Here is a 24,170-nt window from a genome sequence, read left to right as displayed (position 1 = left end):
TCAAGTTTGAATTAAGTTCTAATGTGGGGATCACAGCAGGTGAAGAGGGGAGGGAAGACCAATCCAAGCACACGGAACAGCACTGGGGAAGGCCTCTGCTGGGAGGACCGGGCCAGGGAGCGCCCTTCAGCTTCACAAGGTGTGGTATGGGTGAGGCTGGGGCGCCTCCCCTGCCTGCCCGGACTGCGTCTTAGCTTAAATTGTTTTCATCTTAACGGAGAAGTTTGACTCCAGAAAGCCGGGCAGACAGGGTTCGTATTGTCCCTTTGCTCCCCCATCCCATTCGGCTCTGGGCAACATTCAGCTGTTAGCACGCTGCTTCCGCCCCCTCCAAGGGCCGAGTCTCTGAGCAACCAGACCTCCAGGCTGAAGCAGGTTTTAGAGTCACAGAAACTCCAGGGGCCCGGCCTGGGGACCATTTCAAAGCGAGCAGCTGCACCCCCTTTTCTTGCTGCCTCGCAAGCAGGCATGACGCTCACCCGATTTTAGGCAGGTTTAGAGATGCCATCTAGTCACAACAGACTGACTTTCTCTTCTTGAGGCCCGCAAGGCAAGGAGCTTGATTTCCTTATGAAAACACAGGAGGCAGGTAGACCAGCATAACCTGGAAATCACAACCTGGGAAGGTAACCGAAAGCCTTTCTACAAGAGTGGAGTTGTGACACAACGCCTTGGTCAGCCGGCCCAGAGCGAAGAAGCGGTCACTGCTTCCAGAGGACCCTGCCCTGCAGGCTGCTCGGGCCGGGCACCCAGAACCCCCGTGCACACGTGGGCACCAGCAGCTTCAGTGCTGTGTGACGACCGCTTGGCCCCCTGCCGCACGGTTGGTGGGTGGCGGCTGCTCCTCTGGGGCCCTTACAGGTCGTCCTGCTCAGCTCCTGGCAGCTCTGCTCTGTCTGGTGCACGGTTTACACGCCCTCTGTGTGCGTTAGCGCAGCGCGCCTTTGGGTTTCTGTTCCTGTTTCTTACAGCCAAAGCCCCAGCCCAGTCAAGGCTACCCTTTGCTCTGCCCACCTCCCTCTGACACAAGAAGACCTCCTGGGAGACAAGACGGAGTTTGCAGCACTTTTAATGCACAAAGCAACAGGTAAGAGGCTGGCTGGGCGACCAGCCTTCATTCCACAAAAAGCTCAAGTGCAGATACAGCCCAGTTGGGAAGTTACGGTTCACAGGGCCTTAGAGCCAAGAGCAGGAAACGCGGTTCTCTTGTCAGCCAAGGGAGTAAGGAGTCCATTTTCTGGGGATGAAAAAAATAAATGTTTCTAAAGCATGGCAGACACCCAGTCTTCAAGCAAGGACACAGACGAGCCCAAGCCAGGCGTTTCGGCAGGTTGCGTGGGGCCAGGCGGTGCCCGGGGGAAGGCCAGCCTATTCTGAGTGAGGCTGCCAGGGCGGGCGGCCGGCCGGCCCACTCGGCACTGGAGTCCACGCCAATTCCCATCACGCAGTCTGTCCTCCTTGCCTTTGATCGTCACAGCTTCCCCTGAACCCCTTGGTGCCTCCGAGATAAGCCAGTGACACCACAGCGGTCTCTGGGAGTCTGTGAACGTCCCGTCCCAGCTCTGTACAGCTTCTGGGCTCGGCTGCTTCGGCACCCTTCCCCTGACCACCACCCACCTGGTCCCGGCGCACGTGCACTCAGGTCTGCTCCGTGGCCTGGTGGTCCTGCAACACCGCCAGGGCCTCTTCGACCTGTGGGACACACGGGGGAGGGGTTGGTGCAGCTGCCCCAGCAGGGTCCTGGGAGAGCCCTGCCTCCCCGCCTTGGCCCACCGGACACGAGAAGGCCCGCGCCCAGCCCCGCCGCCCCCTCTGACTGTGCTCACTGGCTCCCATGGCAGAAACCCACGGCCACCTTCTACACTGCCAGACGGCTGGGGGAACCCTAACCCTTGGGCTGGGTCAGAACACAGCGCCCTGTCGCACAGTCTTGCCTGGGGAGCTGCAGGGAGGCCGCAGGGGCTGAAGTAGCCGGCCCTTCACTAAGGCCCTCTGCCACCTCCACATTCTGCGGTGTTAGCTGATTTCAGCAAGAAGATACACTTCACCTGTCTAAGCAGCAGCCTACCAGCTCGCCTAGGAGAGGCCTTGATCCGTAACCCTCCTCTGCCCCCAGGCCTCCCCGCTCCTCGCAGGCTCCAGCCCACCTTGGCGCTGAGGGACTCTGGGGACTCCAGCAGGAGCAGCAGCTCCGAGTTGTCGATCTCCAGCAGCATGCCCGTGATCTTGCCAGCCAGCTGGGTGTGGACATTGTAGATGAGGGGGTAGAGACGCTCACCTGTGCGGAAGAGCCTCTGAGGCTTATGCACACACCTGGCGGACAGCCCGGGCATCCCAGGGCGGGGGTGGTATTGTGGAACGCAGCAGAGGGGGCATCCGGGTTTTTGTCCCAGAACTGCTCCCTCCAGGCGTGTCACTGAACACTCTTGGGGGCCTCTTCCCCAAGTGAGCATAGCCAACCCCGCCTTGGAGGCTAGTGTAAAGAATCAAATTTGACGGTACATGTAAAGTACACTGCATAGGCTCTGACACGAGGTTGGTTGCTGCTTTAAAGACTACTCTTGTTCATTTGGCAAGAAATCACTTGAAGGATCTCATTGAAATTCTAGACGGGATGCGATAACGCTGAACTTGACTTCTTGGAGGGACAGGGGAGCCAAGCACACAAGATAAACTTCCCTTCCACCACTGGGCACTTCGAGTGACGGGGCCTAGTGGTGGTGGTCAGCCCATCTGGGCAACGTGTGGAGGGTGCAGCCGGGGCTGGAGGTGCCTCCAGTGGTGGGGGAGGGCTTCTCCCACGAGGGGAGTGAAGATGTTTCCAGGGCACTGCTTACAGAGCCTTCTACCGCCATGAAGCCCATTTAGAATTTTTCTCTGGGGGTGGGTAGTAAAGTGGCAAAACCCCAAGCGAGCCGAGCAAACAATGGCGTGGTGGCATTGGGGGCCTTCCGAGAAGAGTCTGGAGGTCTAGGTGAAGGAAAGAGCCTGGGAACCAGAGCAAGCTCGCTCACTCATTCAGCAGGTAGCGGCCTCCTTAAGCGGGGCCCGCTACAGAGGCCGGGGTGGAGACGGACTGCACGGGAGATCAGGGGCCAGGGGGAACAATGTCTGTTTCCCAGGACACGTTTATGTTCTCCCTCCCTGCCGTGGGCACTGGGAGACCGATGAAACTCGGTGACAGCCTCTTCCCATCACGAGAGGTGTGAGGTACCACAGCACCCACCTTAGAGGCCATTTCCTGGCAGAAACCCAAGACCCTACCCTTCTGCTCCCCCTCCTGGCCCCTCATCTCCCCACGTCTGGGGTCTCTCCCAGCCTGAGTCGAAGCCACACAACAGCAGAGCTGGAAGAGATCTCGGGACCATCTGGTCTGACCAGGGTCTTAAGACAAGATGAACAGGGTCCTGGGAAGTAAAGGCCCTTTGGGCAAGTCCACCCGGCAGGTGGGTCAGCACGAGGCTGGGAACCTCGTCCCCACGTCTGGCCTCCACTCAAGGCACTTCCCACCAGGTAAGCCGGCTGGTGGCGCCCCCTTCCTGCTCCAGGGTCAAGGAACCAGCCACTCACCGATCATCTGCTTCTGCTCGTGCAGCGGCGCTGCGGCCAGCATGGACGCAGTCAGGGGCTCCTGTCCGGGGACACACACAGCAGGCTCCTGGACCTGCACATGGTGCCGGGGACACATCCCTTAACCACATGGATGGGCAAGGCCTCAAAACACTTACCCTCGTCGGGTGAGCACAGGCCTCCAGGAAGGCTCTAGAAGAGGGGGAGCAGGGGGCAAGGTATGGACAATCGGGCGGGACAGAGTCCCTAACAAGGGCACAGTGGACTAGACGACAAAGTGACGTCCTAGTGCAGACGTGTTCCGTGGTGCTAGGAACCCTATGCGTGTTGTCAAGTGAAAGCCACACGTTACTGACCACCTGGTGCTACAGAAAGCACTTTTTAATCAGGTAGCTTTATGGCCGCATCCCCAGCATCATTTCTGACCCTTTCGCATCTTGGCAACTTTAAAACCATTTTGCTCTCTAAAGCCTCCTCTTGTTCATTTTGCAAGAAATAGTTTGAAGTATACCCACAGAAATTCTAGACAGGATCTGAAAATGCTGACTCGGAGAGTGTTTTAGGGGGCAGGAAGATAAATACACAGCTCTTAATTACAGAAGGTATTTTCAGTTCTGTTCTGCAGAGTGATCACATCCTCGCTGCTTACTAAGTAAATACTAAGGAAACCCAAGTTAATTTTGGTAATAACCCAGGCGAAGCAAATTGTGATGAACAAACAAAATGTGATCCTCGTCTTTTTTCCCCTCTGTTAGTGGGTGGTGGGTGGGGATATCTCTTCTGATGGTACATGTTCATAAAGGAAACTTTACAAGCCAAGGATAGAAAGAAAACCAAGGCCCAGACAGGGCCGGCACCTTAGATAGGGTTCTGAGCCAAGCACCCCCAGAGCCCAAACTCAGTGGGCAGCTGGGCCAGCCTTACCCGGTGGGTGTTGTGTGTTGCCAAGGAACATCTGTGTGTCAGGAGAGGCCCCCTTGGTGAAGAGCATCCTGCCATACCGGGCCCTGTGGTCTGGGTACCGATGTTGGCTGTAAGAGATAAGCAGGGATGGTAAGGCCGACAGCAACCCAAAGGCATGACACCTCAAAAGCAGCATTCACGTAGAATCCCCAGCACCGAGTAAAGGGTCAGCACACAGGCGTGCAAACACCTGCCAAATGAAGGAACGGATGTTTGCCTTAGAGCCCAAACCTGCTCCCCCGTTCACAGCTGCCGCAGTACTTAGGTTCAGATCTGGTGCTGCGCCCCTGCACGTATGATCACTTTCACCCGCATAACACGACGGGAATACTGCTTTCACCTGGATTTTTTTTTTTGGCCGTGCTGCGTGGCATGTGGGATCTTAGTTCCTCGACCAGGGATCGAACTCACGCCCCTTGCAGTGGAAGCTCAGAGTCTTAACCACTGGACCGCCAGGGAAGTCCCTCACCCAGATTTTAGACAAGAGGATACCAGGTACAGTAGGTAGCATGACCACAGAGAGTCAGCCCCGGAACTGGGTCGGGAGGACCCTGACCCTGGAGCCCACTGCACGGCCTCAGATGCCGGCACTGCCCTCCAAGGGGGCCAGCGGCAGGGTCACCGTGGAAGCCGGTTCTGACTCCCGGCCAGGAGCAAGCCCCTACCCACCACCGCACCCCCCCTCTGTTCCATTCCTCCCAGCCCTGCCCACACTCACCCACTCCCTGGGCGTGGGGCACCAGGCGCGGCACGTGGGTGGAGATCTGCCTGGCACTGCCGATGGGGAACGAGGGGCGCCGAGACACGGCTGCTGGCTGGACAACCGAGGCCGCAGGCGGGTAGGCGGCTTGCGGCATAGAGAACATGGAGAAAGTTTAGGTGGAGGGGGACAACCAGGCGGGCACTGCACCCTGACAGTTCTGGGGTGAGGAAGGGGATGGGAAGGGGAACCAGAACATTCTGCAGCAGATAAGAGGAGTGAATTCACTGGCAGACCCAGAACTCCAGGGGAGGGCGTTGGAAATCTGCAATTACAAAGCCAACTTCTGTCTACCCAGGACCCCAAGAAGCATAGGTACCAGGACCACACAGCTTGGTCCCCCAGGGCAGCTTCAGGTCAGGGTGAATGTCACTCTTAGAGAAGGACCATTCATCAACAGTAGTGCCAAAGGAGTATTATTTTCTCAGCTTTGCAGGAATTTTCACCGTCACACATCAGGAGAGCCTTCGGAGCTCACGGAAGGTAACAGGCGTCTGTGTCTTTTACGGGCTCGGCCCTGTCCTTGGTGATTTACACACATCTCACTCAGGCCCACGTTCACAAAAGGAAACCGAGGCTCAGAGAGGTGACGTGACCCACCCAAATTAACACCCTGGGAAGTGGCAGAGCCAGGCTTGACCCCCAAGCTCGTGTCCTTAACCCACCGTGTTACACGCTGCCCCACGGGACCCATGTGGAGGGCAGGGGCTGGGTCACTCACACGAGGGTCTGGGTAGCTGGGCCGTCCACCTGGGGGCAGGCTGGACAGGTGGGCCAGAGCCATAGTATGGGGCCTGGGCTGGAGGCTGTGTGGGACAGAAAGACCTAGAGTGAGGGGGGCTGGCAGCAGGGGAGGTGAGAAACTGCATTCCCTCAGGGACACCACTATGGGAATTCCACTGTCCCCTACAGGGGACTGGTCATTATAGACCCACAAAGCTGGGGTTAAGGCTCCTGCTTCCCACATCAGGAGGTCCATTAGCCCTGACCCCTTCAGGGCAAGATCTCAGGCTCAATCCTTGCCCCTGATGATCAGTACTACTAGCCCAGTGACCTGGATAAAAGGGCGACAATCCCACTGTTACTTGTGCCAGCCTGAGGAACTGCTAAGGGGGAGGAATGTTCCCATCCTCGGAGCCATTCATCTTTCTACAGACATCTTTCTACTCCCTCCAGGTCACACAAGCTCCTTCCCCAAACCAGGCCCCTTAGAACATTAGCATACAGGAGAGATGTTAGCAGGCGTCCCACAAAAATGATCATCTAAGCTGGGGGAATGCTACGTACTCTGCCAGTTTGGGAAAGTCATGGTGCCTACTGGCATATCAGGATAGAAGAAGGTACATAGTAAAGAAATCAAGGCTTCTTTGGCTTAATGCAATATTTCCCCAACGTATTTCACTGCAGAGAATCTTTCAGCATAACATTCACGATTCTCTCCCAGATCGGGAAGCACTGCTTGACAGGGACAAAATTACCCCTGTTAGAGATGGGGTGACAACGGCCGCCTGCCGAGTGAGCTTCCAGCTGAAGCATGTTGGGAATCTCTGTCTGCCTGTGAAGCTCTGATCTTCCTGCCCCACCTGGCTGTCAGGGAAGGGATGCGGACAGGAGGTCACCTGGGGCGTAGCGGGCAGGAAGTAGCTGGCAGGCTGCTGGAAGGAGCCCAGGAGGGGGCTGCCCAGGGCCCGCATGGTGGAGAGGCGCTGCATGTACTGGTTGGTCAGGATGGCCTTCCGCTCCTCCTTGCGCTGGGCCAGTGCCACGTACAGTGGCTTGGTCCCCACGATGCGCCCGTTCATCTCTGTCACGGCCTTCGTCGCCTCTTCTGGAGAGGAAAAACACACAAAGCCAAACCCTTTGCTGTGGCCACCCTCTGTCATCACCTAAAAGCAAGACAAGACAAGGGCTGCTGGGGGTGGAGAAGGAAGACTCCGGGGGCCACGCTCCCCACCCCCTGGGGGGCCCAGCCCAGTACTGAGGGTACCCAGGAGAAACTGCGATTAAGGGGGGGGTCCTCTCTCACCCACACATTTACTGAGGCCCACAGTATGCCAGATGCCATCATCGGATGAATGGATAAAGAAGATGTGACACGCCTTCTTACTCGACAGGTGCAGCCACCTGAGCAGGGAGGCATGGCCACGCCCACTTTACAGGTGATGGAAGTGAGGCTCAGAGTGACTTGTCCAAGACCGGTCCACTTGCTAATGAGGGCTGCTCATCGTTTACTAGACCATTCCCCAAAATCAGGGAGAACAGCTGCATTTCAGAGTTAATTTTGATCTCTAAATTTTCCTTCTGAAAAGATTTTCCTAAGCGGTGATGGAAAGCCGGCTTAAATCGTTACTGTATCTGCCTTCGCCTGTGCGGCTAAAAGGAAGTGGGATGGTAGTTTGGGACAGGTTAATATCTAGGGGCAGGGTTCTTCGGCCAGGCTACAATCTTAAACCTTTCTGTAGGGGTCACTATAATGAAAACTCTGCATTTCAACTACTCCTCGGGTTTTATTTGTGAATTATGGACAAAGTAAGATGCTCTTAAGAGTTGTATTTCCTAGAGACTCCATGAAAGAGATTTGTATGGAATAGGAAAATAATTTGAATTTGTATTTTTGGTGCTTTATTGTGTTAATTTTCTTTGCGATAGAAACAAAATTCCTTACTATTATGGAGAAAAAAAAAAAAAGAATGACTCACCTAGGCAGTGGGTCATACATTAGCCACAGCTCAAACCTAATGTACGGTGCTGGTAGACCTCCACTGCCTCGGCAAGGCACAGAGCCACATTCTTTAGGAGTCTGGGGAAGAGGTTCTTAGCCTTTTTTTAAAAAAATTTTTTATTAAAATAACCTTTCTATTGTGGAATGACTTTAGATTTATAGAAAAGTTGCAAACATAGTACAGAGTTGCTGTATATCTTTCACCTAGCTTGACAAATGTACCATGTTAACAGTGGGACAGAACTACAGTACCGACTGATTGGTACAATACTATTATTATCTACAATGCTATTAACTGAACTGCAGATTTCATTTGGATTTCACTGGACTTTCTAACATTTTTCTCTTCAAGGATCCCATCCATATTGCATATACGATTCTTGATCTTTTTTTAGGGTTGAGACACTGGCCTGACTCCATGAGGACTTGAGCTGAGAACATTTTAAATCTGCTCTATTAGAGCCCATGCTCTAACATCAATGATTTTCAGCTGCACTTTGCTACTCATACAGGGGCCTCGACCTGAGCGTTCACAGATCCCCTCAGGGAGGTCAATGGATAGAATTCTGGAGGCCTGTGAACTCAGATGGGGGGAAAATGGCATCTTTATTTTTACATTAGCATTTCCTTCTATTTTGAATATAGGCAAAGAAAAAATACAGTAGCATTAGCTGTGCTTGTGACTTTGTCAAGAAGAATATTTTCATATCACATTAATTATTGCTGATCTCAAAATCTTTTAGGCTCATCACTACTTCACTAGATCTTATAGTTTTTTTTTTTTTTTTTTTTTTACCTTTTTCAGCCATACCACGTGGCTTGTGGGATCCTACTTCCCTGACCAGTAATTGAACCCAGGCCCTCGGCAGTGAGAGCACGGAGTCCTAACCACTGGACTGCCAGGGAATTCCCCTAGATCTTATAGTTTGCTGCCTTAATAAAGCAGAACATATTTTAACAAATATATTTCAATCCAACTGTTTTTTGTAATCTTATGAGTTTTCTTTTATGCATTTAAACATATCCTCCATAGGATAATGGGTCCATAGGCTTTATGAGACAGCCAAATTTTCTTGGCAAAAAAATACTGTCTTAGCAAATTAATAAGAACTTCTGTTAGGTAGTTTTAAAGAAGATAAAATTAGTACAACTAATACTTATGCAAGGACTTCCCTGGTGGTCCAGTGGTAAAGAATCCACCTTACAATGCAGGGGACACAGGTTCGAGCCCTATCAGGGAACTAAGATGCCACATGCCTCGGAGCAACTAAGCCCACATGCCACAACTACTGAGCCCACACGCCTCAACTAGAGAGCCCGTGCCTCAACAAGAGAGCCCACGTGCCACAACCTACAGAGTCCACGCACCCTGGAGCCCACACGCCACAACTAGAGAGAGAAAAAGCCGCACGCCGCAACTAGAAAGAAGCCTGCATGCCTCAGTGAAGATCTCCCGTGCCGCAACTAAGACCCAATGCAGCCTAAACAATAGAAAATAAATAATAAAAAATACTCATGCAGAGCTTACTATGAACTTAATCTCTACAAAGTGCTTATAACACTATTATCTCATTTTCAATCACTATTTTATAAAATAGAAAATATATTAAATTTTATAAGTACATATAAACTTATGTAAAATTCCCATTTTATAACAAGATGGTCCACCCCACTCTGCGTCAACTCTTAAGCAATCCAGATTTTGTACAATTCCCTTCATTCAAGGGGTCCTCAAGGAGGTCAGTGAATCTCCTGAAATTATATGCAAGGTATGTGAACAACTAGATCATTATTTCACTACTTATCGTGGGCAGGTGCTCCACTTGCAGGCCTTTTAGTTCTCAGGACACCTCTAGAAGTAGATCGTGTTGCTCCCATTTTACAGGTGGGTAAAAAGGGTCCAAATGGCAATGTCACTTCCTTCAGGCTCTACAGGTAGTTAATGGTAGGACTGGGATTTAGACCTACTTCTGATTAACTTTAAAATCCCAGCTTCCAACCATAATACTACACCAAGTATGCATTTGCCAGGAAAGAGGGCCCAGAGCTTTTTATAAATCAGATTTATCAATTACTGATTGATAAATTTAATCAGATTTCCTGATGCTTAATTCACATGTCCCACAGCTCTCTGTCACTTTTTTGGGGAAAACGTCCTTAACTCAAAAATTATTAGAACCTCTTCCCCAAATACCAGGCTCCCTGAAGGACATTTTAAATTGAATTCAACAGGCAAAAGAACTTCTAGACCACGTCCTAAGAGCCCAACCATCACACCACACGTGCAGGTCCTCAGCCCCGTCACCCACACTGACCTCTTTGGAAAGTCCTTCATTCCCACCCGCAGCTCCCTACCTCCTCACAGTCAAGTCAAACGCTGCTGCCACTGCCACTTCTTATAGGAAGCCCTCCTTCCTGTTCTGCTGAGCTCCCGCAGCTCTGCCTCCTCCACTTACCCCAACCCCACCCCACCCTACAGTAGATTTGAGTTAGTGATGCATCCGACTTCCCCACTAGACTATAAGTTACTCAAGGGCAAGGACTACGTCTGACTTATTCCTGTATGCTTCCCACAGGGCCTGGCAAAACAGCAGGTGCTCAAGTATGGAATGAACGAACACTAGGTCTTCTTAAAATTACGTGGGGAGCTTTTAAAATTAAGATGCCCAGAGCTCTACATTCAGTTTCTCTGACTCGGGTGTCTATTTAAGAGCTCTCCGCGGTATTTTAATGAGAAGCCAGGGTTCAGAACCATCCAGGGAGCCCACCGCCCACCCTCATCTTATAGATAAGGCTCGGAAGACATCTGCTCAAGGTCACAGAGCCAACATCACATCTCTGGTGCTAGGAGGGCACACGGTAGCTGTTCAATACGTGGGGAAGAATGAGTGAAGAATGATGCAGCCCAAGCCTCTCATTTTCCAAATGGGGAAACTGAGGCCCGGAAAGGGGTTATGTCACCAGCCAAGGCCAGACAACAAAAGTCAATGGAAATTCTGAGACACAAATATCTGTAATCTGGCATACAGTAGGCACTCAATAAATGCTTGTTGCATGAACCTCGGTTACAGCGAGCCCCAGCAAGTCCAGCTGTGCGACTGGGACTGTATTTCTACCCTCTTCCCCTCCAGCCCAGACAAGGCTGCAGATGGACGACAGACTCCAATGGGGTCAGACCCAGCTCCCAAACTCCAGAAGGAGCAGCGCAGCACCAAATCCCTGGAAGCCCCAGGGCGGGGATGGGGGTGTGCGTGGGCAGTGAGGATGGGAGGGGAAGGCTACCGATCCCCTGTGGGTGCCCCCGGCCCTCACCTTGGCACTGGTGATCACTCCATAGGGAGAGAACTCTTTCCTCAGTTTCTCATCATCGATGGAGTCATCCAAGTTCTTCACATACAGGTTCACGCCCTAGAAGGAAAGGACACCTGCTAGATGTGCCCCTCCCCCTCCAAGCCCCAGAATGACTTGGGGTGGGGGGAGGGGCTTACATGGGCCAAGGGGGCACTGGAAGCCCCGCCCACCACGCCTCCAGTTCTCAGTCTCATGCAGCACCCCTGCACCTCACCCATCACTCAGCGAGTCCATCACCTGGAGGTGCAGCCCCTCCCCACTCCCCGCATCTCTAAAGCCAAGTTCCCAGAAGCGGGATTGCTGGAGGAGGGAGTCGCATTCAGGGTTGCCCACACACAGACACTTTCACAGCGAAGCAGCTGCCCCACAGGAAGCCTGTCCCTCACCTGGTAACGGGTCAGCCGGTCCTGCTTCATCTGCTCGAACCTGCGCTTCAGCTCATTCTGCCGCTCCACCCGCTTCTGGGCCCGGCCTACGTAGAGCAGCCGTCCACTCACCTCCCGCCCGTTCATGTCCATCACAGCCTGTGCAGAGAAGAGGCAGCCAGGGGGCTTGGTAACCACCCCCATGAGGCCTTGGCCTTAGCCCTGTCCTCCAGTCCCATCTTCCGGGCCCAGACGGGGCCACCTGCAAGCCAGGCTGGCCTTGTTAGCTGAGAATAATTAGTACCAGAATCCAGGCCATTTAAAGTGAATTCATTTTTTAAAAACATGGGACAGAATTTCAGAGTAAACTATAGAATTTTAAAAAATTGATTTGGGCTCTACTTGAAAAAGTGAAATTGAAATTTGCAAAGTTTCCCATGATTTAACATTTAGGTTCTAACTGTAACTACACACACGATTAGAACAAAGCAACAAGCATAATTCTTTCCAAAGGGCGTGATGGCGTAATCAAGATCCTTCATGTTGGGTTTCACAGCACAGAGAACCGTTTTTGCTATGAGGACTTTAGAAACATTTGCTTCTTAACCCTTGATTTTTCTTTTCTTCAGTTAACTGGCCTAAGCCTGCCACACCCCAAACCGTCAGTGGCTTTGATTGCATGAATTCCTACATCTTCTGCAAGACGTGCAATGTCTTAATCCATAAGGACCTACTGTATAGCACATAGAACTTGACTCAACACACTGTAATCACCGAAAAAGAATGTATAAGACTGGTAAGAATCTGAAAAAGAATATGTAGATATAGATGTCTCTGTGTAAGTGAATCAAGTTGCTATACACCAGAAAGAAACATAACATTGTAAATCAGCTATACTCCACTATAAAAATAAAGATAAATTATAAAAGAAAAAAGGGAGGGAGAGAGAAATTTTTACTAAATTTGTTCAGGGGTGGTGACCCAACCTGGTGTCACATAAAAAAAAAAAAAACAGACGTGCAATGTCTCTCTGCAATCCACTAATAATGAACTGAATCGGCATTGACTTATCTGCAAAAATCAGACCCACGTGAGTACTGACTCAAAGGTTTGGATTAGACATTGGTGTTAGGGAGGAGAAATATTTAAAAGGGAACTGACTTTTTAAGTGGTCAGTTCATTAGTAAATATTTTCATATAATGACTTGCTTCCCTACTTAGACATGCAAACGTATGTAAATATATGTAAAAACACTCTGGGGGCCCAAGAACTGCCTGATCCGTAGCAGTCTTAAAGGTCATTGGCAGGGAACTTCCTTGGTGGTCCAGCGGTAAAGAATCCCCCGTACAATGCAGGGAACGTGGGCTAGATCCCTGGTCAGGGAATTAAGACACCACATGCCAGTGGGGCAACTAAGCCCGTGCGCCACAACTACTGAGCCTGCACGCCTCAACTAGAGCCCGCGTGCCACGAACTACAGAGCCCACACACTCTAGACCCCGTGCGCCACAACAAAGGGCCTACGTGTTGCAACGAAAGATCCCGCATGCCTCAACGAAGATCCTGTGTGCCACAACTAAGACCCGACACAGCATAAAATAAATAAATAAATAAAAAATAAATCTTAAAAAAAACCGCAAAAAACAGGTCATTACCGAAGTCTCCAAGACCTTGGAGTCTACGGTTTCCCCTGCCAGCTTCACTGCTCTACTCCAACTTGTCATTTTATAGTTGGGGCAACCAAAGTCTACAGAGAGGGTGGGACATGTCCAAGGAGACACAAGAAGTTACCTTTCAAAGGAGCCCTTTACTTAAGAACGAAACTTCAGGGCCAGAAAGAGTTGGTTCTAATCCCAGTGCTCTCTCCTCCTAGCTACAAGCTGGTGGAACCTGATAACCACAGTAGAGCCCACACTGGTGGGAGGAGACAGGACAGTGTCTGCAAAATCAGGTAGCACCTTGCCTGTGGTAAGTGCTCAGTGAGAAGTGGCTGCTATCGAGGTGGCCCCAGGATCCAGGTCTCCATCCAGAATCCACTATGAGCTGAGCTCTCCCATGACCAGTGATCTTAATGGCGCAGGAGCTACGGAAAGAGCTTCACGGTGGGAGGCAAGATCGGACATTATCCCTGCTTTGTTACTCACGCGGTGACCTTGTACCGTTCCCTTGCTCAGTAGATATGTATCTGGTACCTACCAGCAGTGAAATGCTAGAGATTTAATGGTGACATGAGACCCAGCCCCTGCCCTCAGTTCTATCCGTGGAGATCTGAGCTAATGATGGAGACAGACAGGAGGGGCACCTTGTCAGAAGCACTGAGGACAGGAAGAGGTGGCTTCCTGAAGGAGGGAAAAGTATAAGCTGAGACCCGTCAATTATCTACAGCTACGCTGTCCAACATGGCAACCACTTGTTGCACGCAGCTACTGAATACTTGAAAAACGGCTAGTCTGAACTGACATGGACTAGAGGTACCAGATTTCAAAGACGTAGTACAAAAAAGGGACTGTAAAAATCTCAATTTTTATCAATGTAAATATTACATCACAATCAATTATATCAACATTATACCACATTGAAGTGATAATTTGAATAAGTTAAATAAAATATATTATTAAAGTTGCAGGGGTTTTTTAACCCTTTTTAATGTGGCTACTGCACAATTTTGAACGGCACATGTGGCTCATGTTACATTTCTATTGGACAGCATTGGTCTAAAGAGTAGGGGAGGGGAAGTGTTTTGAGAAAACAATATGTTCAAAGTCTTGGAAGCAAGAAATAACACGGCACTCCCCCTCCCTGGCCTCAATCCCACGATCAATTCAACAAGAGGGTGATGGCTGTCTCAAAGGCCCCTAGTAGCTCCCAGGCTGCAAGATTCTATGAAAAGCCAGCCAGCCTCAGGCTATGGAAGCAACCGGAGGAGGCTGAAGGGTCTGCCTTCACCCCAGGCAGGAAGGGCCCTGGCTTGTGTGGACCCATGCTGGGGAGGGACTATTTCCTCCACAGGCAGCTGGAGCCCTCTGCTCCTGATCTCCCTTCTTCCTAGTCCTGGCTCCGCACCTCCTCCAAGAAACAGGGCCATAGGGAGGTTCCTACCTTCTGGGCTTCCTCATGCGTCTCAAAGTTGACAAAGCCAAAGCCGCGGGAGTGGCCGCCGTCATCCCTCATCACCTTGACACTCAGTATCTTCCCTAGGAAGGGCAACCTGTCTCAAAGGGGAGTCGGGCAAGCCCTGAGATGTCCCCTCCCTTCTCCCAAGTCTTCAGGAAGCCCCAGGGGGCACCCAAGCTGGGAGTAGAAGAGAAGTGATCCCCAACTCCCTTGGGGAACACGCCCACCAAACTGGGAGAAGAGGTCCTGCAGGCACTGCTCATCCACGTCCACGTGGAGGTTCTTCACGTAGATATTGGTGAACTCCATGGCCCGAGCTCCCAGCTCTGCATCCCGCTCCCGTCGGGGCTTGAAGTGGCCAACGAAGCTGTGGACACGCCAACAGGGTAGGCAGCTGCCTATGGCTGCCGTCGGCCACCCCCATCCCTGCCCCGGCCCACCCAGTAAGCCTGGGTCGCTTGAGTCAATTGCCGCTGGCCTCCAGGATCTCTGTACCCCTCATCAAGGGACTGGGCAGGGCAATGCTCCTTAGATGGCATACATCTAAGGACTGACCACTTCCAACAGCCAAGCTTCTATGTTCCAGCGTAAGGTTAAGATGACTTCATTCTTGGGGCAAATGCACAGGATCTCCTACTGCAAATGAGGCAGCTGAGTGCTCAGGAGATAAGAGCACAAATCTGGGAGTCACACAGACAAGGGCTTGAATCCTCGCTCTGCAGTTACCAAGCTGTGTGACCCTGGGCAAGTTACTTAACCTCTCTGAGCCTCAGTGTTCATTCCTGTAAAACTGGGGATCAAACTCACATCACAGGGATTTGCTTATTCATTTAACACATACTGGGTGCAGTGGCTGTGAGAGAACCAGATGTGGTTTATGCCAGTATTGCTGGGGTGGGGGAGGGGGGCACTGAAATCATTTAAATACATTATGAATTTTAAAAATTGTAATTTCCAAGTCCACATAAACACATCTAGGAAAGTATCCTAGATTAAGAAAAACAAAGCAAGCATAAGAAAATTTGATGGTACCTATAAAACAGCGGTCCCCAACTTTTTTGGCACCAGGGACCGGTTTTGTGGAAGACAATTTTTCCACGGACAGGGGTGGGGATGATTTGGGCGGTAATGCGAGCAATGGGGGGATGGTTCAGGTGGTAATGCTATCGATGGGGAGCGGCAGATGAAGCTTCCCTCACTCACCCACCACTCACCTCCTGCTGTGCAGCCTGGTTCCTAACAGGCCGCAGACCACTACCGGTTCGCGGCCCGGGGGTTGGGGACCCCTGATATAAGACATTTAGCACAAACGAGTGATAGCTGACACCAAAAATTGAAGGAAACTGAGTGACAAAGGAAAACAGGCAAACTGAAAGCTGACAAAGATAGAAACACACTTCTAGAGAACTGGGAAAAGCCCATCAAAGTTCTGGTTCACTGACAGGAGGCTACCCTGAGAACCTCTGGACAAAATGACTCTGGGTGCATCTGCCACCCCAAAGCTTCCTCCACTGCTCAGTCTCGGGCATGGGGCTGGGCCATCTGATGGGCAGAATCAGAACTGGGGGAGGCAACAGCCAGAGCAGATTCTCTCCAGCATCTGCACCTCAACTTTCCCATCTATGAAGTGGGGATGATGCCAAACTTAAAGGCATGAAAATGGCAGGCTAAGCATATGCCAACCTTCCTTCCTGTCCCCAGATCTCAGGAAACAAAAGGTTTAATAAAATTCACAGCCATGCTGAGAAGGTTGGAAAACAGACAAAAATCACTCTGTCCACTGATGATGTGGCCATTAGCTGTTCCTGCTAGAATTTCTAAAGCATCGCCCCATTTGCTACTCAGAGCTCCTTTAACGCATACCAGCAGCCCCATGTTGTACTTGAGGAAAGGGAGCCCCTGGGAGATGGAGCAACACGTCCGAGGCCATACTGCCAGGAAGAATACCAGCAGCTGCTCAGTGCCAGGCGCCCATTAGACGGTGGCAGTCCTATGGGTCCTAAGTTGGTGGTACCATGATTCTGCTCCTTTAGCCCTGGCGCCACCCACATCCCACCACTCACACTTTGCGGTCATTCAGCAGCATCCCGTTCATGGTGCTGATGGCGTTCTGTGCAGCCTCGTGGGTCTCAAAATGCACAAAGCCAAAGCCTCGGGAGCCATGATCATCACACACCACCTGGGCCACAGGGAAACAGGACATGAAGAGCATCCAACAGAGAACAAGAATGGCAACGGCAATAACGACTAACATCTGAGTGCTTGCTCTGTGCCTGTGAAGACAATCCTATCTCGCACAACAGCCCTATTTTAGAGATGGGAAACGAAAGCTCAAAGAGGTCAATCTATTTGCTTAAGATCACACAGTAAGGAGGGATAGAGTCCTCAAACTGAACGCAGATCTCATCTATACCACAGACCAGCTTTTAATGATCTTCCTAAAGCAATGGATAAAAGGATTAGATTCCAGCCACCTTCCCCCCTTTCTGCATCTTCGTTTCTAACTGCAAGTTAGAAACAACCCGAGATCCATCCAGAGGAGACTGGTTAAGTAAATTACAGTATATTCATCTTGGTCTGCTGTATGTGCATAGTTGAAGAGAATGTGGTAGATTTCACGGCTGGCAGGGTGACCTGTAAGGTATATTGTTAAGTGGGGGGAAAAAAGCCCATTTGGGTTAAAGTGGGCATCTATGCTTTTGAGAAACCTTTTGGCATTTTTTGGTAACATTCAATTGTGTTTCCGCTAACACAAGAAATACATATTTAGGGGAAACTTTTGGAAAGTGAGAGCGAGAGAGACAAAGAAATAGAGAAAGATTGAGAAAGTGAGGAAGAGAGGGGAAAGAAAGAAGGAAGGAAAGCAGGAAGAGAGAAAGTGTGGGATGGTTATTATTATTTTTCACTTATATACCATTTTTAAAAGGTTACTTTCCATTTACAGTGATTACAAAATACTGGCTCGATTCCCTGTGTTGTACAATACATCCTGGAGCCTATCTTTTTTTTTTTTTTTTTTTTTTGCGGTACGCAGGTTTCTCACTGTTGTGGCCTCTCCCGCTGCGGAGCACAGGCTCCGGACGCACAGGCTCAGCGGCCATGGCTCACGGGCCCAGCCGCTCCGCGGCATGTGGGATCTTCCCGGACCGGGGCACGAACCCGTGTCCCCTGCATCGGCAGGCGGACTCTCAACCACTGCGCCACCAGAGAAGCCCTGGAGCCTATCTTAAACCCAATAGTTTGTACCTCCCACTCCCCGTCCCCTATATTGCCCCTCGTCCTCCTCCCCACTGGTAACCACTAGTTTGTTCTCTGTATCTGTCCTCTGTATTCGTGAGTCTGCTTCTTTTTTTAATTATATTCACTCGTCTGCTGTAATTTTTAGATTCCACATATAAGTGATATCATATAGTGTTTGTCTTTCTCTGTCTGACTTATTTCACTTAGCATAATGCCCTCCAAGTCCATCCACATTGCTGCAAATGGCAAAATTTCATTCTTTTTTTATGGCTGAGTAGTATTCCACTGTATATATAAACCACATTGTCTTCATCTATTCATCCATTGATGGACACTTAGGTTGCTTCCATATCTTGGCAGGGAAATTTTTAAAACAGACACACACAAAACTGTTAATAATTATTTCCGGGAACTAGAGTTGAAAGCGACGAAAGCTTTTTTACTTTATTCCTTTCCAGGTTGTTTAAACTTTACCAATTAATCTATTATTTCAACAGCAAACTTGTTTCAAATTTTGAAAAGACCCACAAACATACTACCCCCATTCTGTAGGGCTCCCAACTCAAGTTAGGACAGACCTCGTGAATGGGAAAGATCTTCAGTTCACAGAGTTCCTGTCCCTCTGGCTGAACTTGCACTAAGACCCCTAATGACCATCTCATGGGGTCCACGGCTCCACTCATCCCTGCAGCCACCGCCCCGGCTCAACTAAGTGACATTTTCTGCCTCGACCACCACCCCAGCCTCCCAACCCAGCTTCTGGGCTGACCACTGGGACGCTTTTTCCAAAATGTAACTGTGATCATGTCCCTCTGGGAAATAATCTCCACTAGCTCCTACAATCCACAGAACTATACCAACGTGGCATTTGAGGCTCTCCAATTGGCCCTTCACGAGTCCTGCTTCCAAGTCCACACCCAACACGCACCCCTCCAGCCCCAAGCAGGGTCCCTCTGCTTTCAACTCAAGCCCAGGCCTGTCATTCAGATTTAATCACATTGACTGGGTTCCACTCTGTGCCAAGCACCTGCTAAGGGCATCACATACTGTTATATTTGTCATCAGAACCCTTCCAGGCAGTTCTTAACCTCTGAGCCCCAGCTGCCCGACTGGGGAAAATGGGAATAAATGACTTGTCCGAGGTCGGCCAGCCAGCAGAAGTAACTATTTGATTCCTGTAGATGCCTAATGAGATGCTCGCTACTCTTTCAAGGGCTATGTATATTGTGAAGATTATGTGAGTTAATATATATTCACAGCCACCCTAAGAGGTAGGTTCTACCACTGCCCCCTTTTATAGAGGAAACTGAGGCATGGAGAGGTTAAACAACCAGCCCAAGGCCACACTGCCAGGAAGTGGAAGAGGCAGGATTTGAACCCAGGACACTTGGCCCCAAAGTCCAAGGTCTGGCTGACTATGTCATGCTGACTCTCTGCTTGGTAGGCTGGGCTGATCTTTGAACTTGAGTGGTGTGACCCCAAGCCTAGTGGAGTTCCACAGTGCCTCAGAAACCTTTCCTCAGCCCCAGGGCACTCTCCTTTCTGGGTCTTTGACTCCCCAGATCCCCATGCATTCCCCTCAGAGCCCAATGTCCAGCTGTTCCTAAAAGTCTCACCATCTCCAACCAGCCTGAGAGCACTTGGTAGCACGCAAGGAATAGTTCTAACACAGAGGGAGGCATCACTCCCAACCTCTCCCCCTACCCCTGCCATCTCCCCAGAAGGGTGGACACGCCAGAGGCTATAGGGTAACTGACCAGCCATCCTCATAAAACCTAAAAGCAAACACCAGGGGAACGGACCACACTGAATGCCTTGTACCTAACCAGGCCCATAACAGGGCTTCATTAGGCCTGCAAAGACTTGCCCGAGTCTCACAGAACTTTCTGTCCAACCCTCAGTGGCCCAGAGGAAGCCTCAAGGCCTGGATAATGGGAACAGACATACTCTTCCCTGTTAAGTTAGCTTCAGCGAAGCCAGCAAACCCATTGGTTCAGATCCTGCCTTGGCCACTGACCTCCCACCCCTATAATATATAACTGTGAACAAGTAACCCCAACTCTGAGCCTCTCTGCCCTCCAGGGTGACTCCAGGATCCTCCTATTTGCATCTTAAGAGGCCATTTTGGGAAATTCTGTGAGGATGTGTATGCAGAAAATCTAGCACGTAGAAAGTTCTGGATAAATCTGCTGTTATCACTGTAAGAACCTAGCACACAGTTAAGACTCTCTCTCTTTTCCATTGATCCTCAAAGACAGGAAACAGCCCTTTCTGTCTATCATGGCATGCCCTTCGCAGCTGCTGCACCTCCTCCAGTCTGTTTGCCCCTCTGAGTCACAGGGATATCCCCTCACTCACAGGGAGGTGGTGAGGCCTCACTTGAGAACTGCAGGACTGTGCCTAGCACATAGTAGGAGTCAAGGAAGAGTTCTAACACAGAGGGTGCCATCACTCCCCATCCCCCCTGCTGCCTCCCCAGAAGGCTGGACATGCCAAAGGCTGCAGGGTAACTGACCAGCCACCCTTATAAAATCTAGCGGGCAAAACACCCAGGGTTAAGCCCTGTCAGGACAGACTGATCTGCTGCATGGCCCCTGACCCTCAACTACAAAGTCAGAGAAATGATCACAGCCCTTCCCAAATGATGATACAGCCATTAGCTCAACAAATATTTATTGAGCACCTACTATGTTTTCACATCTCAGGTACTTGGATACAGTGGTGAATAAGAACAAGATCCCTACTCCTAGGAAACTTCCATTCTATTATAAGAGAAATGTTACAGACAAGGTCTGGTCCATTGCCATCATGGCCTTCCTGTATCTACTTGCTTTGTCCTATAATTTCTACTGCCCTCTCATTCTGAATTCGGGCTGTTCTCATGACTTACTTTGGTCAGTAGAACGCAACAAAATGACAGTGTGCTAGTTCTGAACCTAGGTCTCAAGAGGCCAGGTGAGCTTCCACTCTGTCTCCTGGGACCCTGCTACTGCCATGAGAATAGCCTGGGCTAGCCTGCTGGAGGATGAAAGCCCACAGGGAGGAAAGCCGAGTCGGTCCAGCTGACAACCACCCACTCCCTAGAAGCAAAGCCATCCAGCTGTCAGTGGGCAAACAAAGGAACCCAGCCAAGAGCAGAAGAACTGCTCGGCTGAACTCAGCCCCAACCGCCAACGGTTGAATTACGAGCGGAATAAATCACAGTTGTTGACAGCCACGAAGTTAGGAGGTGGTTACACAGCAAGAGCCAGCTGATACGTAGGTGACCGCTACAGCTGAGAACAACTACCATTCAGGTGCTTGCTGAACCTGGCTCTTTACCGATGAGGTGCTGCTTGGTATCCCTCTACCACCACACAGGTGTCTAACACAGACCCCCCCCAAGAGGCACACCCACCTTGCAAGAGAGGATGTTCCCAAAGGTGGAGAAGGTGTCGTACAAGGCCTTGTTGTCAATGGAGTCTTCCAGGTTCTTGATGAAGATGTTGCCGACACCCGACTTGCGAAGTCCTGGGTCTCGTTGGGACCACATGATGCGGATGGGCTGGCCTTTGATCACCTCAAAGTTCATTGTGTCCAGTGCCCGCTCCGCTGGACAAGAGGAGAGAAAGGAGCTAGTGAAGGGGATTTTCCTTCCCTGAGCCCCAAGGAGCGTAGTTGGGAACTGAGCCAAAAAAGAAAAAAGAAAAGAGCCACTGTCTGGGTCTCACTTGGGATAAGAGCTTGAAGCCTCAGGAGGGATAAACAGAAAGAATTCATGTGTGTGGTGCTCCTCCCACCTTCCAGGTAGGATCTCCTTCAACTCTTCACCATAATGACGTGAGCAGGAATTCCTATCCCCATTTTACAGAAGGGCAAACTGAGGCTCAGAAAGGGGAAAGATCAGGAGGGTCCCTATGACAAGGGTGGCAGCAGTTTGAGGAAACTGAAGCTCAGAGGTGCTGAGCAGCAGAGTTGAGATTTGATCCCAAGGAAATATGGCTTTCGGGGCAGTGAACATCACCTCTCTGAGCCCACTTCTACACCTGTAAAGAGGGGATGATGACAATATTACCCACCTTTCTCCATCTAACAAAGGGAGAGAATACCACCTGCCTCCAGGTTGTCAGACAGACTGAAAATTAAATAAGGTGTGCAAGGCGCCTTGTACTTTGTGCCTGGCACAAAATAGGTGTCTGGTAAACAGTAGTATGTCTAAAAACAACAGCCTATGCCCATCCTTCTGTCAGGTGGTATGCTGTCCCCTGCTTCAGGGACACCTCTGGTTTCAGAGGGTTTGGAGGGGAACTGTGGAATACTCAGTGGGCAAGTTTCAAGAAGTCTGGGTTTTCCACCTAGTCCTGCCATAAACATCCAGGAGTAAAATCCTTCTGCTGTCTGGAGCTCAGTTTCTCCATCTATGAAGTCTGGCAAAAAGGTCAGGTTGCACAGGGCTTGGAGGAAGATGGCAAGAGGCAGTGGGTGGGTAAAGCAGAGCAGAGGGGAAGGCTCCCAGGAATCCAGCTCTACCACCTGCTGGGAAACCGGCAGAACCATCACAGCAAACTCCCAGATCAGGGAACCTCCCCATCCTCCCAGGAGACTCAGAGTAAAGGCACCCGCTTTTGGACTTGGCTGGGGCAGGTTTTTTTGGTTATACTTCTGGAGTCTTACACCTGAACGCTATAGTTATTATGATTTTTCTTGGGTTAGCACTTACCGAGGGCTTACAATGTACCACGTGATACAGGTGCTACTTCATAGACAAAGCCCTCCATTCCTTCCATGCTACTGGGTAATAAGGCTTAGCCCCACTTTACAGATGAAGAGATGCCAAGCCTGAAATCTTGCTCAAGCTCGCACCCTAGTGGCAGAGCTCCAACAAAACCCTGCGCTCTAATCTCTCTCCTCTCCACTCAACACCTAGCTGACAAGCTCTGATCTAAACCTATCAGCTCCGAGAAACGGGTCGTGGAGCCTGGAGCGCAGGCAGCTTTTCTCGGTTCCCGAAGGTGGAGGCGCCTGGTGCAGACCTCGGGTCCGGCTGCCGGGAAAGGCCACAGCCCGAGGCTGAGCTCTCCCGGCTGCCCCGCTCATCACCCGTGTCTTCTCGGGCATCTTCCTCACCGGGTGCTTTCAATTGCTCATCCTCCCAATCACTCTACAAAGCAGGTACCTCCCCCCTTTTGCAGACAGGCAACTGAAGCTCAGAATGATTCATTTGCTCAAAACCGCACAGCTGCCGGCTTTCTAATCCCAGGTCTGGCTGACCCCAAAGCCCTTGGCTGTTTTCACTGTCTTAACAGCTCTTCCGGAAAACGGAGCACCAGTAAAACACAGTAGGAGCACACTAACTGCTAGTTCCTGTCCCCGGGGCCTTTCGGAGCCCCTTCCAAGGCCTTGTATCTCTGGACCTCAGTTTCCCTGGCTGCAAAATGGAAGATTTTGCAGGATTAGCCAGAGATGAAAGCGCGCGCGGGTGGCTGGGATGCTGTCTGCCTGTCTGCCTGTCTGTAGGTGGGTCGGTCCGCCCCCCTCCCCCAGGGGCTCACCGTCGGCCGGCTGCTGGAAGTTGATGTAGGCGTAGCCCAGCGAGCGGCGGGTGGCCACGTCGCGGCACACACGGATGGACAGGATGGGGCCAGCGGGCGAGAACTTCTCGTAGAGCATGGCCTCAGTCACGTCGGGGTGCAGGTCGCCCGCGTAGAGCGAGGCGAGCGGGTAACCCGGGCCGCTGGAGTTCATGGTGGGCGCGCGGCCCCGCGCTCGGCGCCCACGTGCGCTCACCCCGGCAGCGGGGGCGCGCGGGGCGGCCGGGTTCTTCCCACCCCCTTCTGCCCCTGGCCTTTACCTCCCCCGCCGCCCCGCGCGCCAATCGCGGGCGCGCTCGGACCCCGCCCCGCACCTGGGACCCCTCAGCCTTCTGGAAGCCCCAGGTGGGGGGCATCTCTGCCCCCGCGATGGGAGGCGGGGAGAGCCCTCACCTGGCCCCGGGTAGGGCTGCGGGTACGTGGGGGGAGCTCCGAGCCGGCGCCAGCGGCGCAGAGAGGGCGGGGATACCACGGTAGGAGACCTGGGTTCTAATCCCCATTAGTCATTGTTCTC

The 24,170-nt window shown here is 51.3% G+C and overlaps 1 protein-coding gene across 1 annotated transcript; it reads right to left on the bottom strand.

Moving 5' to 3' along the window:
- Positions 1-1,172: 1,172 nt before the first annotated feature.
- On the bottom strand, positions 1,173-23,810 carry PABPC1L (poly(A) binding protein cytoplasmic 1 like; the record flags this gene model as incomplete). The annotated part of the gene is made up of 15 exons (XM_082671579.1): positions 1,173-1,237; positions 1,618-1,692; positions 2,148-2,278; positions 3,571-3,664; positions 4,495-4,601; positions 5,252-5,380; positions 6,015-6,099; positions 6,913-7,179; positions 11,328-11,423; positions 11,753-11,890; positions 14,832-14,926; positions 15,074-15,213; positions 16,910-17,025; positions 21,484-21,677; positions 23,618-23,810. 14 exons carry the CDS (start codon positions 23,808-23,810, stop codon positions 1,639-1,641), a joined length of 1,839 nt encoding a protein of 612 aa, XP_082527705.1. The 3' UTR covers positions 1,173-1,237; positions 1,618-1,638.
- Positions 23,811-24,170: the final 360 nt, after the last annotated feature.

This window comes from Grampus griseus (genome assembly GCF_964374135.1).
Source record: "Grampus griseus genome assembly, chromosome: 14".
NCBI lineage: Eukaryota > Metazoa > Chordata > Mammalia > Artiodactyla > Delphinidae > Grampus > Grampus griseus.
The sequence above is the reverse complement of the archived record's forward strand: the minus strand, read 5'-3'. Positions and strand labels throughout refer to the sequence as shown.